At 38.2% G+C, this 17,789-nt stretch overlaps 1 protein-coding gene across 1 annotated transcript in view; it reads left to right on the top strand.

The window, feature by feature from the left end:
* Nucleotides 1-3,227: 3,227 nt before the first annotated feature.
* Nucleotides 3,228-17,789, top strand: part of LOC129091320 (corticotropin-releasing factor receptor 1-like) — a 51,541-nt gene continuing 36,979 nt past the window's right edge. Inside the window, exons 1-4 of the mRNA XM_054598898.1 lie at nucleotides 3,228-3,302; nucleotides 9,336-9,423; nucleotides 12,449-12,508; nucleotides 12,852-12,977. Coding sequence (XP_054454873.1) covers nucleotides 3,273-3,302; nucleotides 9,336-9,423; nucleotides 12,449-12,508; nucleotides 12,852-12,977 — 304 coding nt within the window. The 5' untranslated portion in view covers nucleotides 3,228-3,272. The remainder of the gene's footprint in view (nucleotides 3,303-9,335; nucleotides 9,424-12,448; nucleotides 12,509-12,851; nucleotides 12,978-17,789) is intronic.

Here is a 17,789-nt window from a genome sequence, read left to right as displayed (position 1 = left end):
TAAAGCATCCTGTGCACTCGGAAAGGCTCTGTGGTCGGAATGATAGCAAGACAGCCATCCCACCTTCTCGCTTGTGAGCAGAATATTACCGCTGATGATATGATGCGTTGTGGGAAATATTCATCTCGGTATTCAAACGAGCAGAAAGAGTAGCACCATGTAGGGGGGGGGATGGAAGTCCTACGATGATGCGAAACCACAACAAACCCTAAAAAGTGTTCCATAATTAATGTTAAAAGTGAACAACTCTCATGAGTCCAAAGTGACGTCTTCAAAGTCTCAAAGTCCAAAACTCAAAGATATTTGAAGTACAATGATAAAAAAAAACAGCAAATCTGTCATGATTTTGTATTTCATTGTGTATTTTATTCAGGTTCCATGGTTATACATCTTGTTCTCGTTCTCTTCTGCTGTCATTTCAGACCTGATCACTCCTCTATGGGTAGATTATCATCACCTGCTCACCCCCCCCACTCACCTGTTCCCCATTCACTCATTAGCTCCATAGTATATCTACCAGCCCACTTCCACTATAGCTCTTTGCCAGATTGTCTTCGTGTCATGTGTTGTAGCTTTCCAGCATTTAAATTCTACTAATATGTTTTCCTGATCCTGATCTACCTTGTTTTTTTGACCCTTCCTGTAAACCCTGGATTCTGAGTTCATCCTTTCCCCTTTTAAATGAAGCAACATGAGTAAGCAAGAGATTGAGCAATTCTGATCTTCAGAGCCCTAAGATAAGATCAATAGACCAAAGTCTAGCGTTTCATGTGTTGCTCGTAGCGATGAACCATAAACAGTCTCTATAAATCCTCTCAGCTTTACGGAGCTTTTAAGCGTCTTTCAGCTCATTGTTTTGGTTTTGATTCCCTCTCACGGCTCTCATATTGTCGTTTTTGGCTGCAGCTTTCAGAGAAAAAGCTGTAAAACCCCACTGTCCCTACAGGCTCAGCAGCAAACAGCAGACAGACTCAGCTAGAGATCAGCTGGTGAACATCGTGGAGCATTTAGCAGCTAAAGAGACAGATATTTCCCTCAGGAGGGGGTGGAGACCAAAAATGGAGCTAAAAAGAGAGTCCAAATGAATTTTGCTTTGTATTTGCTTGTTGTGTAAATAGGTGACTGTTTCCTAAAGTTCTTCATATCAACCTAAAAGGTGATGATATAAAGGCTGTTCTCATCCAGCTTTTTTAGCTATACCAATAAAAAAAAACCCTGCTGAAATTCATAAATATCCCACGAAATCATTTTGCATGTTATCCACGTAATCATGTAGGAGGAAGTATCAAGACTATAAAAGCACACAGGGCTGGAGGGAGGGTTGGGGCAACCAACAATCTTTCACCCAGAAGGGAGGGTTGGGGCAACCAACAATCTTTCACCCAGAAGGGAGGGTTGGGGCAACCAACAATCTTTCACCCAGAAGGGAGGGTTGGGGCAACCAACAATCGTTCACCCAGAAGACAGCAGTTTGTTCCTCATGTGAAACGAGAAGTCAGTGTTGATGTATTTGTCACATAACTTGTGTAATGAAGTTGCTCCACAAACATAAATATTTTCCTAAACCTTACTAAGTAGATTTTTGCCTAAACCTAAATAGTATTTCACCATCTTTTCTTACACCTAACAAAATATTTGACAATCTTTTCCTAAATCTAACTATCTAGTTGTTTCCTGTGAAGACATACGTTTATTTTGAAAAGACAGTATGCATCTAACACTTGGAAATTGACACATGTTGCATGCTTTTGTAGGTAAACGCATGAAAATGTTGGAGTAACATTTCAGAAGATAACAGTGAAAAAGTGAAAAGTTTGCCTTGCTCAGTAGCAAACAGCAGACAGACACACTTAGATTATAGCTGGTGAACAAAGTGGAGCATTTAGCAGCTAAAGAGACAGATCAGGAGGTGGAGGAGACCAAAAACAGAGCTAAAAAAACTCCTAATGTTGCTTTATGCTTCCTTTATGTGTAAATAAGTGACTTTTTGTTAAAGTTCTGCACTTCAACCTGAAAAGGTGATAATATGTCAGCGTTGTGCTTCAATTTGTTTCTGCTGCCTCCAAGTGGTCCAAAAAAACAAGTTCTTGCAAATTGAAATAGTCCAACAAGAGAAAAAAACCCACAAACAATAATAAACATAATTTTGTGCAACAGAAAAAAATGTTCTTTCTCATCTCTTTAATTCATTTCATTTAATGAATGGACCCCACTGAGGATCCGTACTGTCCATTGATTGATTGATGATTAATCACTGATCTGAACACATTTAAATGTGAAGTCAGTTTTTTATTTTTATTTAAAGAGCATGTTTATTCTGGAACTTATTTGCATGAGATTTTTGTATTTAAAAAGGATCCCGGGGGGAGATGCTTAACTTTAGTGACACAGTGGGACCATCTGTCCCTCCTCTCACTGCCAAATCTGTTCACTCAGAGCTCGGCCCTGATCCAACGGAGAACGGGGACACATGTTATTTTTTAGAAAGGGTTCCCTTCTCTTCTTTTCAGTAATGCGCGCACCAAAAAAAAATAAAAAATGACTTTACTACATCCTTTAACTTTCCTTAGAGCTCTGAGGTCTAGATTGCAGAGGGATTACAGATTAGGATCTGGGACAGCCGCGAGCCGTTGCATAATTAACTCCTTGGTGAGGAATTGAGTTATTCCTTTCGGTTTAAGTGGCACAACGTGGGCGGCGCGTCGAGGAGCCGACGTGGAGGCACCGGCACGGCGGCTCCGCGCAGGACGCACAAAACTGGATGTGCAAGAGGAGCGTCTGGAGAGGGGGGGGGGGGGCGATGGAGTAAAACCTGCGGAGGGAGAAGCGTGCCAGCAAAAGGGAGGTTTTTTTGTTTTTTTATGTTGGTCCGGGAGAGGAGGGGGTGCGGTAGAGTCCGTCTGATGGTGCGCGTCTCTCCAGAAGGTGGATTCGGTTTCCAGTCCGCGTAACACACACATTGACGCAGCGACTTCATCTCACGAGGGTAAAAAAAACAACAACATCCCTTCAGTGGACACCTGAAGGGATCCTCCTCCTCACTGGACCGGATCTAATCCTCGTTTGTGGAGATATTTGTGTTTTTTTTCCTCTGTTGACATTTAGCAGCATCTTTTTCATTTTTTTTCATTTTTTTTTTTGGACAAGTGCGACTTTTTCTTTTTTTTTTTTTTTGCGCATTTCAACTCGAGTCTCGGTGGATGAAACGGAGTCACAAGGAGACATTTATTGACCCCATGTGAACATTATGTGAGAAATAACAGGGGGTGGAAATGCGTCGCAAATGCTTCTATCTGCTCGAGGTAAGTTATGCACCTTCAGCTTCGTTTTCTGTGGAACCCCCTCTCATCCGGGTTTTTGGACATTTCATTAAAATATCTAAATAAACTCTCTTATTGAAAAAGAGTATAAATCTTGCCGCGAGGGGATTTAACACTATCATCCCATCCAGATGTCAGTTTTAGGACATTGTCTCCATCTCAAAGCTGTTTAAAAGACAACATAATATCCATAAAATGAAAAATCTTTCTCAGAACTAAAATCTTTGATAATAATCCAGACTTCTTTTTTTGGACAGCTCCGATTATTTTTTTAAAACAACAATCTGCATCACATTATCAAATGATCTCTGTTAACACTCATGTGTAGTAGTGTGTACTTGCACTGAAACAGGAACCAGGAGTTTGGGTTTAGATTCCATGAGAAAACGATCCAAAGTGACTCAGTTCATCCCTCTTTCTTTTTTATTTTATTTGTGGGACTGGAGCTCAGATGCTGATGCTGAAAAAAAACCATAAAAAAAAAACAACGAGATTTGGGACACAGGAGATTAAAAATGTTAATGCACTCCTCTCACTTCATGTTCTCTGGGTTTGGGATCCCAGAAAGAAGAAGTCCAATTAACAACAACAACAATTATCAACTCTTGAAAGCTTCCCCGAGATGACTCATGTGATGTCTTCTGTTCTGGGCAGTAAGGGGGGCATGATGCCAGAGGTGAATCACTTCAGGAGAGCTACAGCACTAAGAATAGTAAAGAATCCTCTGAACCATTTAAATATATATATATATATATTATATATATATATATATATACCTCCTGGTTTCTATTGGCGTCCTCCATAGTTGTGATTTAAGACCAGGACCCCCCCTCACTGCAGATCACGTGTCTGCTATGAGGTCTAAAAGTACATTTACCCGAGGACTGTACTGTACGTTTAACTTTTGAGGTACTTGTCGTAAAATATTAAACTAACATGAAACTTCTCCAGTTGATTTCTTACACTAAGACAATTAGTTTTTTGTATTACAAGTTTTTCAAATATGCAAAAAAGGCATTATCCTATTAAATAGGTGCAAATTTTCATATTCCCAGAAGAGAAACCTGAACATTGGATAAAACCAGTTCAAATGTTTTGTTACATATGGTTAACATATTAGAGTAAAATGTTTTTACAGAGTGAATTCTGGATATCTCTTTGTATCACTCCATAAATCAGAAAATACTGTCAACAGCCATAAAAAAATATCTATTTTCTCCACGTTTTTAGTAATAAAACGTTGTGTAAATCAGGCTATGAATGATATATCAACAGAGATTTCTGGATCAGAGTCTGAGAAAAAACTAATTTAGAGAAAACTGCCTTTAAAGATATGTTTTGTACACTACAGGTGAATAGAAAATGAGGCATTATCTAACGGTTACTTTTAGTGAATTTAGGTGATAGACAAAGGAGTGAAATAAACACCTAAATGTGCATTTAGGATGTTTTATTTCCACTATTCAAGACTATTCACTATTAAGACAACACTCTAAACTGTCTAGTGCATGAAAAACTAATGTTTTGAGGTACTTTTACTGAGTATTTCAGTGGTATTAGAAGACGTACTCAGATCTTATACTCAAGCACAAAGTGTAAAGTACAAGTACCTCAAAACTGTGCTTAAATAATGATTCAAAACTTTCAGTTAGAAATATATATATTCTTTACTTCACTGAAGCTATCAGTTACTTTTCACAAAAACAATCCCTCCTATCAAGTCATTTCAATGCAAAACAACTTGTTTTAAGAAAAAAAAATCTCTGCTTTATTGTTTCTCGATTCAGAGTGTTTGTTTTGTGTTTTTATCAGTGACATTATGTGGTGAAACTCACACCTCAGGGCTGCTGCTGGTTGGCTGCAGCACACTGACACTATGAATATTAGAGGCAAATATTGTATAATGAAGGAAAAAGGAGAGATTAGGACGTCCAAAGGTCAAAGTCTCGTATTGACAGAAAACTGATCAATGTGGAGGAAACAAAGAGACTCCTGATAATATTTGAATCGTACGACGATATGACTTTGTGTTCCTCCTAGTTGTGCAACGGATCAGAAAACTCTCAGTTCAGATCATATCCTGATCTTTTAGTGGTTCCACGTTCACGTTTCTTTGCTGCTGATACAGATTCCTGGTCTTTAATGAGCCTGTCAAATCATTTTGACAGCCCTGAACTCAGTGTAAACCATCAAAAATTCTAAGTGTAAACTTACTTTGTTTTAGTCATCTCTACTGGTTATTTGCATAAAAAAACATTATCTAAAATCTTAAATAAGGTGCTGGAAGTATAAAAAATCTCAAATTGCTAGAATAGAAATCCTCACACTTAAATCTGAACCATGTGTGCTCTGAGGAAGGTCCTATAGACAGAAAGCTAAAAATAAAGTGGTCTCTGCATACAGTTAAGTGTGCAGATATCTATTCTACCAATGATTGGGAAAATAAAAGATTGTATTTTCTTATTTTAAGACAAATCATTAGTAGTCATGATAGCTCATTAGTAGCTTACTTACATATTAAAAGCTATGTAGCGCTAGTGTTAGGAAGTTAAACTGTTGCTGCCAACGTTACCAGGCATAGAACTAGAACAGACTTGGAAAACACAGAATTGACATTTCAATTCAAATTGACAGAGCTGGAGGGTCAGAGTGACGGACATTTACAGTAGAGTTAACTTCCATATAAACCAAACAAACTTGCGGCAAGTTGCAAACTCACTGAGGTGAGATTTTACAGTCACAACTAAGCAGTGGAGTCGTAACGTTACAAAGCATTGAGAGTAAGATCTTAATATTTCATCCACACACACTTGTCACACTGCGGAAAGCACATTGATATCGTCAGAAGAGTTACGACTTTGTTTTGCTCATTTTCTGTAACCAGTGTAGCATCAAAGCATGGTGGAATTGGAAAGCTAGCCAACTAACTAGGTAGCAGCTGGCTAATTAGCTTGCTTGCTAATTCAGCCATATTTTTCCCAATTCCCGAGAAGATCAAGCTAATGTTACCTAGCTTACTAGCCGAGCCATTCATCTCCCGTTCGCTCTCTTCCCTGCAATCTATACCACTTTACAACCTCGACTGACGTGTGTTGTCACCATAACAACTACAATTGCCATTTTCTTTTGTACCAACCAAACGACCACAGAAAAAAATTGCAATGACCTTTTAACTCCTATTCTTCTTGTCCATTTCAGCACAGATAGCTTCATCAGGGATCTGCTGATCTCCAGAGCGTTTAATTTTCACTGGATTTTGGCCGATAACGATCAGCAATAAAACTTTATTTCACTCTTTGTTTAGTTAAACTGTGTACTCAATCTGGGGTTCACATGCGGCCAAACCAACACTGTTAGTTTTATAGTCGGCCGCTGGGACTGAAGAAGACAAAGAGGCATTTGAAAAAAGAAGATATCATCAAATCTTTTTTATTATTATGACACATAAGTGGGCACCAATAGGTCTAGAAGCAGCTGGACATAGACTCTTATTTAGAATATTTATTCCACATGTAAAAGCTGAATAATACGGTTTTAAAAGGTTTTCAGGACTTAATTGTAGAAAAAAAAATGTTTTAGCAGCTCAACCAACCACAAAACACTGCTTACACATCAATACTTTGCTCATGATAATCCTTTAATACATATATTTAACACTAGAAGTGTGGCTTTCTTTTTATTGTCAATAATCCTGTGACTATAGGCGTCTTCCACACATAGAAAATGACGCCACCACTGATTAAGTACAGCCTTTCTTCATCCTGTTGTTATACGCGGTGGCAGTCACGTCGTTGAGCTTTAATTACGTGGGAGGAGGTGGACGGTCAGAAGTACAGCAGGTGACGTACGTTTGATACCTGGCCAGGAATCAGTGAGCATGAAACAGAGGCAGTGAGCCACCAGGGACGGTTCAACCCGGTGACATCTGCTACAGTTACAGTTTGCATGACGTGACTTCACACACTGCTGGTAATTCATTAAAATAAAAAAACATTAAATGACACACAATAAAAAAAGAAAAGTCAGGGAGTTTCATTCTTCAAAGCAACTTTTTCTTTATGTTCTGCCTAAAAAGAAAAAGTTAAATGTGTTTCAGATGTTGAAATACTGTGGAGTATGTGTAATTTAAAGAGCCAGTGTGTAGAATTTTGGGGTATCTATTGGCCGAAATTGAATGTACATACTTTTCATTAGTGTTTAATAACCTGAAACTAAGTGTTTTCATTAGTTTAGAATAAGCAGCCAATCTGCACCAATATGGGGTGTCGATTTGACCTAAAATTTATATCACAGTAATTTTGTTTATAATACGGTATTGTAATACGGTTATATGGTTTGTATTAAATCACGGAATTACAGAATTTAAAGGGTTACTCCCCTCAAAACATGATTATACCAAATATAACTCTATTTGTTATGTGAGGGATCATATCTTAAGAAAGAAAAAACAAATGAAAATTAGGTATTCCCTGTGTTTTGTCCCAGTGTTAGTATTACCAGCCTATTTTACTGATTTTAAGGTTTTTAAAACCAAAGCCAAACTGGCAATTAAAATACACTTAATAGAATTTACATCTTTGAAGAAATCGTACGTGGACATAACCTTTAAAATATTAACCAAAGAGTTTTTAAAATATGCTGCGTAGGCGCTGTTGGCTCATCTAGAGAGTCGGTTTGCGTTGCCAATTTTTTATTTCAACAAAAATTGAGAATGATCTGTTGAGGGTTTGCTGGTTGGGCGGCTGCTCTAACAAGACGCCAAAATGAAAAGCTTCTGTTTCTTTCTGTGATGAAACACAGGCTGTTTGTGTGTAAGACGTTGTGCATCGGGTGATTTGTCTTCATCGTCCTTGTGTGTGTGCTTAAACCAAAACATGTGTGTATGTATATGAAAATTCTAAATTCAAGTTGTGCCCGAACGTGACACGGTGATGAAAGCGGTTTTCCACCAAACTCCTTGCACCGGCATGTTTCTACAGTAGCCCAGAACAGACAAACCAAATGCTGACTCTAGAGAGAGACTTTTGCGTTTTAACGTCACCTGAAGGCCACCGTAGTTCTCTGACCCTCTTGTGAAACATTGGTACCGTCAGCCACCGTCTGACCTCCGTTGCTCCTGAAGTATGTGTGTTATTGTGTTGCGGATGACCTCTGATCGAGGCGACCGGCGGTACAACGGTTCAGCACTCGGCTGGCTCACGTTACCACGGTTGCAGAGGGAGGAGTGAGATGGTTGCTATAGGTAATAGAAGCCGCCCTCTGGTGCTGCAGGTCCGTTACTCAAGGACGGCTGCAGCGACATGTCAACTAGAGAGGCCAAACGAAAAACTAAACCGATGACATTCTACAGTCTTCTCTGCCTCTCAATTATACGCCATCGGCAGATAGAACCATCACTGGTTTTCCGTACATCACCAGTGCAATGTGCAGCTTAATGCACGCATAAACCAGCAGACAAAAGAAATCCAGAGTGGATGCAAAATGGATCCACTGTGCTTTCAAGTTAAAAAAACAGGTTCTCTCACTTTTTATCATCACTTTTTTATCACATGTAAATGCAGCAGATGCTATATTACATCAAGCTGGTACATCTGAGACCCTGCAGACACATGCACGTAACCCCTCTCCTGAATTATGTAACATTATTTAATGTTTCCCATCCTTTGCACACACGTGAAGTCGCTGCAACCACGCACACTATGCACACGAACAAATTTGTATTTAGCACCACAGCCATCCAAGAAGGTAAATAACTGCTTAGCCTTTATATTTTATTGAACCCTTATATCTATATACATAAAAGAGTTTTGATAACACAGACTACAAGTCCGTAGGAGTTGTTAATGAATGCATCATCGTCTGCTCAAGGGCACAGCGAAGTCTTTCAGTTGGGTTCAACTTCGCTGACGTTGCGCGGTGGGGAATTAAAGGAGCACGAGGCAAAGATGCGGATGTGCTGAATGTGTTGTGTTGATGTTTGTGATCCGCTGATCGGTGGCTTTTCTCTTTTTTCAGGTGTGCGCCATCATGAGCCTGCTGCCTTCAGGCTCCCTCGCAGATCTGACTTGTGAAGCTCTGCTCATGCTGTCGGGAAATGTCTCATGTAAGTCGGTGTTTACAACAACAGCAACTGCTGCGGGGCTTTTAGAAGCTCTGAGTGTTTGCAGTTGCTCCACTGCTACCAACACTTGTGATTGAATTGATTTCCAGCCTTTTCCGTTTAACAACCACTAAATGACAAAATACAACTCTGTCCATTCGTGATTGGCAAAATGTCTTTCCTTATTAGGGCGTCTCCACTTGGACCTCACAAGTACAGTAATAGCTGGTTATTGAACACTGTAAACCGCAGCACACACCCAGAGAGCACACACACACACAACCATGCACACATAAACAGGAATTATCTTCTTGTTATTTGGGTTCTTGCTCCGGGGTTTAATACCGAGAAAGATGAGGTCTATAATAACAATGCGCTGTGTAATTATGCTGTCACATTTCTGAGGGATGACTCGGCACGATGTTGAACTTCTGTACGTTAAGTGTCGAGTACGGCTCCAAATGTCAAAGAAAAATTACAATTATTTTTTACCCAAAACCCCCAAAATATTCTGTTTACAATAATATAGAACAGAGGAAAGCAGTAAATTCTCACAGTGGAGTTGTTGGAAGCAGCAGCTTTTTGGCGTTTCTGCTTTATGGAATTACAGAAATGATTTATCAACCCAGTCGCCAGAAAAAATGTTGGCATTGCAAGTTCATGCAAACCACACGATACGTAGAATTTCGATGAAGTTTTAAATCGGCCTTGTATCAAACTTGCAGTGTCGTACAATGCAAAGTGGTTAACGTGGAACGATTGTTTCTGTTTAGGCAACAGTACTACTTGGTTAAGGTAGCGTAATGTAACAAAGCACAATAACAACACAACGTGACAACGCAATGTGACAACACAACATTAGAATGCCACAGAATAGCACCACGTAACAACACAAGGTAACAACTTAACATAACAAAACAACTTAAAGTAACAACTTAACAATGCCACTTATCAACGCAACGTAACAACGCCACGTGACATCAACACATGACAACACAATGTAACAACGTCACACAACAAGGCCATGTAACAACACAACATAATGCCTGGTGACAACACCACATGGCAACACAATGTTACAACTCCACGTAAGAACCTCACGCAACAACACAACGTAACATCCTTACAGAACAACACAGCTTAGCATAACAACACAACGTAACAACACAACGTAACATCCTTACAGAACACAGCTTAGCATAACAACACAACGTAACAACACAACGTAACAATGCAATGTATCAACACAACGAAACAACACATAACAACGCAATGTAGCAACAGCAAATGACAAAACAACGTAACAACTCTACATAATTACTTCATGTACCAACACAACGTAACAATGCAACATAAAAACACGATTTAACAATGTACTAACCATAAACAAATGACAACCGCCCATAGCAGACTTTCTAAAGTACCTTTATGTTAGAAGCGTAAGTCAACGTTGAGTTTTTGGTTAACGTTTCTTCTGTAGCTCCATATACCTCGTCACATTCTCTGAACAAAGCTAAAAGTGTCCACACTCAAGGTATCTGCGGTTTACAGAAACGTACAATGTCAATGTTTTTTCAGGGCGACTGGACTGGATAAATTGATTATTTATAAAGTTTGAATAGAAGTTAAAGTTTCTCATGATCAACCAATAACAAATATAGAAACCTAGAAAGAAGTTCTTTCACAGGTATCATAAGGACTGAATAAGAATGAGATTCTTCGGCTGGTTTACTTTTTCTTTCAGCAGACGTTTCCTGACTCAAATCAGAAAGAGACAGAATGTTTTATTCAACTCGGTGGCTTCAAGCAGTTTGGCACATTTTGAATATAAAAAGAAAACGCACTGTTTTCATATCTGTACTGAAGCTCAAGTTTCATATTGCCAATGACACTGCAAACTCTGAAATGAAACCCAGCCCAAGTGATGACTAAGGAGTGACGGGAGTAGAATATGAACGAAATGTTTGTTTGTCAGTGACTTCCATCGAGTCGTGAGGACGTAAATAACCTGATAAGTAGCTCCTGATTTGGGTTAATGTACACAGTGAGCAGTGTTTTATGATTCTTGTTGTATATAATGTACGTATTTGCACAATTAGCGCTGTTAACACCCTAAGCCTCTAGCCGCAGCTAAGCCACGCCATGTTGAGAGCCGCAGAGAAGCAGTTTAAGACCTTAAACAAAAAGTGACCAAAGTTAGCATGCTAGCTTTCAATGTACAACATGTAGCTACATAACACAACTGTGGCGTTACGGAGAGCTAGCTACTCCCTCACGTTTACGGCTACTGCACCAAGCTAATGCTACTATACCAGCCTCAACACAAACTGAAACTGTCAAACTAACAGAGCATAATTGGGATTAATAACTTGATTTAATTACTGAATTTGTAATTGTGATCCCTTATAATCACTACTGGAAAAAAGACACCATATTTACTGCCCAACATTGATAGTAAACTAATGTTTATGGGGAAAAATAGGAAGAGTGCTCCTTTTAAATTTCATGGTTAGAGGAAAAACTATTATGGTCTCCCAAATCAAATTCACAACAGACGAGAGTCATAATTCACATTGCGACTAGAAGCCTTTGTCAATAAAACAAGTTGATTTATAAGACACATTTTTCCATTTTTCAAACTAATCAGTTCTTATTTTTAGATTTTTCTTTCATTCATTTATTTTCTCAACACAAACAACAGTGAAAACCTTCGTTTTTAAAATCAGTTAGACTGAAGTGTCAACTTTCCCTCTGCAGAACATCCTTATTTTTTTTTTTTATATAAATGTTCTTGAGTTATTGCAGAAATAATAGCCTAACCCTCGGGGCACGTCCACATTCATATTTGCTGCTAGCGTCCCATTATTGCTGGAGGAAAGGTCTGTCACCAGTGTTTACCGTTGCCCTTTAATGCGCACCCTTTGTAGCCGTTAAGCTGAATGTAATGAGATTTCCATAGCCCTCTTCTGAAGTGTGCAAACAAGGATCCAGGTTATTGATGAATCTCTTTCCCCTCTGGATTTTGCAGTACAGTCGCTGGCCTCCTCCTGGAACCAAACCCTCAGCAACGCCACAGGTCAGTGGATCGGTGAGTCTAAAAACACGTTCATCACTTCACAATGTGTGAAACCGATTCAGTACAGTGCTACTACAAAGCAGAGATTGTTGTGGAAAACCCCCAGGAGGGACGTAAATTTGATATGAACTCAGATTATAGGCACTAACATCAAAGACAATGCTGGGAATAGATTCGGAGACAACACTCAGGAGAAATCATTAAAAAATCCTGTGCACAAACACATTGTTCAAGCCCGTAATTTACTGCCAGCATCGTTGGCGCATTGTCAGGATTTCACCGTGGCTATAAGTAGTCCAGAGCCAATGCCGGGAATGTAGCGTCTTTGACTGACATGTCTGTCCTCGCGCTCCAGGCCCGGGACTCTACTGTGACACCTCCATCGACGGCATCGGCACCTGCTGGCCCAGGAGCAGCGCCGGCCAGATGGTGTCACGACCCTGTCCGGAGATGTTTTACGGCGTCAGATACAACACCACCAGTAAGTCCTCCCCTGTCAAGCTCCTGCGGCTACACAAGAAAACCAATAGATTAAAAAGCCAGATTTAATTTGATTTCACCCCCACCCCTTCCTCCTCCCTCACTCGTCTTCCCCCTGGGCAAATCCTGTTTACGTAATTGCGTACACAGAAAATTAGCATGAGCATTCAAATTAGCAAGAGTGTAGAAACAACGTGTGTACACAAAGAAGGACTGCTGCAGATAATAAAGCAGAAAGAAGAAAGGAGCTTGATGAACTGAAGACAAGACGAGCCGTGTACCCGCTGTGAGAAATGTTTGTGTCGGGGCTTAAATGGAAAAAGAAGGATGGGGTAATGTTACATAATGAGGTGTAAATCGCTGCTGTCTGAGATGCTTAAGCCTGTTAAAACGATTGAAACAGGAGATAAATGCACTCGTGTTTATTCTTAATTTTTCACTACCAGTCAAAGCTACTCCTTAATACTTGATTTTGGCCATAGAGACAAATAATTGAACAGATTTCATCAGGAAGGGTTTCTGTAGGTGTTTTAGACATCAGATTTTTTTTTTGTTAAGTAAAGTGGTTCAGATTCCAGATCTGGTGTCGAACTCTTGCTGAACTCCTCTGCACCAAAGTTTCTTCTAAGGTCTTAACTCTTTATGTACATCTCAAAGTTAATTGCTGCAGCAAACAGATCTGCTCTGTGAATGTCTGCTGTTTTCTCTTCTGAAAAGGAATTTGTTCTCAAATGTTTTCTTTTTTAGCATCATGGCTGTAGGAACGGCAATCGGTCCGTCCACGACTTTAATCCACACTAAAATATCTCGACAATTTTTAGCATGGACCGTCTGGACAAGTCACTCAAATGAAGCTTCAACTTTGAGTCATATTTTTAGCATGAATTCATTATTAATCCTTATTGAATATTTGATATTTTCCACCAATGAGGTCAGAAGAGGCTTCATGAAGAACATTTAATGTTTGCCGTCACTTTCATTTGCTAAAAGCTTCATTGTCAAAAGGCAGAAAAAACACAGTGACCTTACAGAGTTCTCTTCAGGGTTTTTTCATTCACCACTTTTGAGCTGAAAGCAGCAGTTTGTTTGCACCCTGTTACGTTAAGGACGCTTAATGTGAACACAGCACTAAGCTATTCAGAATAATGGTATTCAGAAAACACTAAACTGCACAAATAAGTCCGATGGAGCTCGCTGATGTGTTTTTATGTACCATTTAACATCTGTGGACTAACTAAAGCTGTTAAATAAATGAAGTGAAGTAAAATGTACAATACTTCTAAAGTGTAGTATAAAGAAGCCAAAAAATGGAAATACTCAAGTACAAGTACCTCAAAATTACACTTAAGTGCAGTACTTAAATGTAAATGTACTTTCCACAACGGTCTGCTTTAACCAGCAGCACATGTTCGATATTATCCATCTTTATAGGAGACATCTCAGATTTTATTATGGTTTAGAGGTTGCATGTCTTCTGGAGGTGTTGAAAAGCCTGTAAAATTAAAAAAATGCTTCACGAGACAAAATAGTCCATAACCAAAGAATGTGTATATGCAGACTGAGCCGGCTGCGACCAATTAGTTTCTCCTCCATTTCATCGGTGACTGATTCACTGCCACCGGGAGACGAGGTCGCCATCATTTCCCGTGTTTCCATGTGGTGCTGGTCTACACAGCTGATCCTCCTCATCTATTTATAAGCTTTTTTTATTACACAAACCCTTTTTTTATATTACAAGTTGACACAGCTCTAAAATACCACATTCAATACATAAAATTAAAGGAAAGCAATATATTTTTTAAATGAAACGAGAAAAAGGAAAGACAAAAAAGAGTAGTGGAGATCTGAGTAACGTAAAAGTCCTGCATTCAAAAAATGTCTTCAGTAAAACTACAAAATTATTAGCATCCAAACATACTTACAGTACCAAAAGTAAAAAACACTTATTATACAGAATGAAAAATTTTTGAGGTACTTATATTTTACTGGAGTATTTTTATTTTATGCTACTTTATACTTCTACTGCGCTATTTATTCGACAACATAAGTTACTAGTTACTCTAAAAAATCAGATTAATGAATGATATAATTAACAAAAAAATGAAGGTGTATTATAAAAGGTTAAGTCTTTGCCAAATATTACAGGAAATTAATTAATTAATACCCACCCTTTAAGTCTTTAAAATTATTAATGTGATGAACACATTAATGCATCAATACTTCTAGTCATACAATATATATTATATATAAATGATTCTGCGTGTGAGAAGACAGAGGTAGTAGTAGTAGTAGTAGTGTGAGGAGTATTAGGACAATAATAAGTGGCTTGAGAGGACAGCGAGGGCAAAGCGGAGCGTCCGGAGTGGCACTTTAAGAGCCTGAGTGGATGAAGCTGTTCCTCAGATCCAGAGGGAGATTACAGTTCAAGTTCACGAGTGCAGAAGTCAGCTTCCCTTTTTAGACGGAGCCGTCGGAGCAGAAAGAAGATCTGAGACGTGTTTCAGCCGCAGATCAACTCTCGAGCCAAGAGACAAATCCGTGAGAAGATTTATACACAAATACAACCAATTACAATTAAATTGGATTCTGAGAAGAAGAAGATTTGAGTCATGACCTGGACTCAAAACCCAGAAATGTGACTTTATTCACAACAGATCATTAGCAGTTTACTAAAGAGAGAAAATATGCAGTATTCAGACCCTTTAGCACAGTAAAAGTACTAATACCACACTGTGAAAATACTCTCCTACAAATAAAGTCCTGCAATTGTATTAAAGTATTAAAACTGACTGAACTTCTATTATATATTCTATTATAAGATTATTGTTACTCGTGCATTTATGTAAAAGCAGGATTTTACTGTTTTTCATTATTGATTAATCTGCTGATTATTTTCTCAATTAATCGATTGATGTTTGGTTTGTAAAATTAGTGGAAATAGTGAGAAATGTTCGTCATAATTAAAGTCCAAACTGACAACTTCACAATGTTTGATTAGTTCAAACATCAAGATTATTACTAATACATTAACATAAATTACATTATTACTAAAACATTAACATTGTAAGCATTATTACTGATACATTAGCATTGTTAACATTATTAAAAGGAAAAGCAGCACATCTGGAACCATAAAATGTTTTAACATAAACATTGACTACTATCAAAATCATTTTCCATAGAAAAATCATTTTCCGTCAATATATATTTATTTGTTTATCATTTCATCTGAACTTGTATCATTGTTTAGTGCAATGATAACTTCATATTTCATAAATTCTCCATATGTCCTGTGTGCAAAACTCTTAAAATTATAAAGCAACTAACGCTGTCAGATAAAAGTATAATTGTTTTAATGTATTTATGTATTTATTTGATAGGGACAAAGCACGTTAATGAACATCAGTATCAAATACTATAAGTAAACATGCTGGAGTTAGCAGAAAACAAAAACAGAGACAATACAAGTGACGATTTCACGAGACAAATATGCAATACACAAGTAAACAGGACAAAACACAAAAAAATAAAAGACTCTTGTAAAGTACAAGTGCTTCAGACGTGTCTCTAAATGTACTTAGTTAAATTCCACCACTGCAGCTTCAAGCTTTAGTCTTTGTGAGGAAGTTACAGCCAACACGTCCTCTAAAAATAAAAGCTGCTGCTAAAAATGCTCAACAGAAGTAAAGCTGACATCCATGTGTGTGTGTGTGTGTGTGTGTGTGTGTGTGTGTGTGTGTGTGTGTGTGTGTGTGTGTGTGTGTGTGTGTGTGTGTGTGTGTGTGTGTGTGTGTGTGTGTGTGTGTGTGTGTGTGTGTGTGTCTGCCCTGAATAGCAGTACCATGAAACTGCACTTCCACAAATCAGGTTAGTAGGTAGCCTACCGGGCTGGACTTCCAAAATTAGACAGAGACAAATCCTCCATTTAAAGGGACAGTGCATAGTTTTTGTTGGCATCTAGCAGTGCAAAACCGTAGATATATACCATAATATACAGTATATTTATACATAGTAACACTACTTTAGGAACAGAATGTAGACGGTTAGACATTCAGGTAACCTAAAAAATGTGAAAGTCTCTCTCTAGAGCCAGTGTTCGATTTGTCCGTTCTGGGTTACTATAGCAACATGGCAGTCTTATATAGCAGACTCTGGGCTCATTCTAAACTAACGAAAAAACAACAATTCTTAGTTTCAGGTGATTATACACAAATGGAAATGAAATTCTAAATATTTTATTATATTTCTGCCAATAGATTTCCTGAAATGTTTCACACCCTTTAAGCTTCTGAGCAGTAGAAGCGTGTTATTAACGTGGCTTCACTGTTTTTGAATCAGAACAAGTCAAACTGATCATATTAGGACAGATGTTTAATTAGCTGGACATTATTTAATTGCCTTCAGGTCAAGTCAGAAACAAGATAAACATATTAACGCAGTATAATCATAGAAAGAATAAAGCCTGAGTCATGTGTCAGAATTATGATCTCATATATTCAATCAATCATAAATGGTAAGATACCATAAAAACAAACTTATCTACCATAAATTAAATATGCAACAGTAAATATGTTTTTCAGGAAACATAATTCCTCAAATGTTGAAGAATAAAACAACTTGACTTTTATGGCTTTTTTCTTAACAAAGTTTAGCTACAAAGTGCTTTACAGAGAAGAGGAAAAAAAGCAAATGAAAAACTTAGAATGAGATCTTCAAACACCATAAAAAGTTAAAAACAAGTATAATATAAGTTTACAAGGTAGAAAAAACAAAACCACAAGAGACTTTTAAAAGCTGTCTCATAAAAGAAAGG

Source organism: Anoplopoma fimbria, chromosome 5, assembly GCF_027596085.1.
Source record: "Anoplopoma fimbria isolate UVic2021 breed Golden Eagle Sablefish chromosome 5, Afim_UVic_2022, whole genome shotgun sequence".
NCBI classification, from domain to species: domain Eukaryota; kingdom Metazoa; phylum Chordata; class Actinopteri; order Perciformes; family Anoplopomatidae; genus Anoplopoma; species Anoplopoma fimbria.
This window is presented reverse-complemented; position numbering and strand designations above follow the sequence as displayed.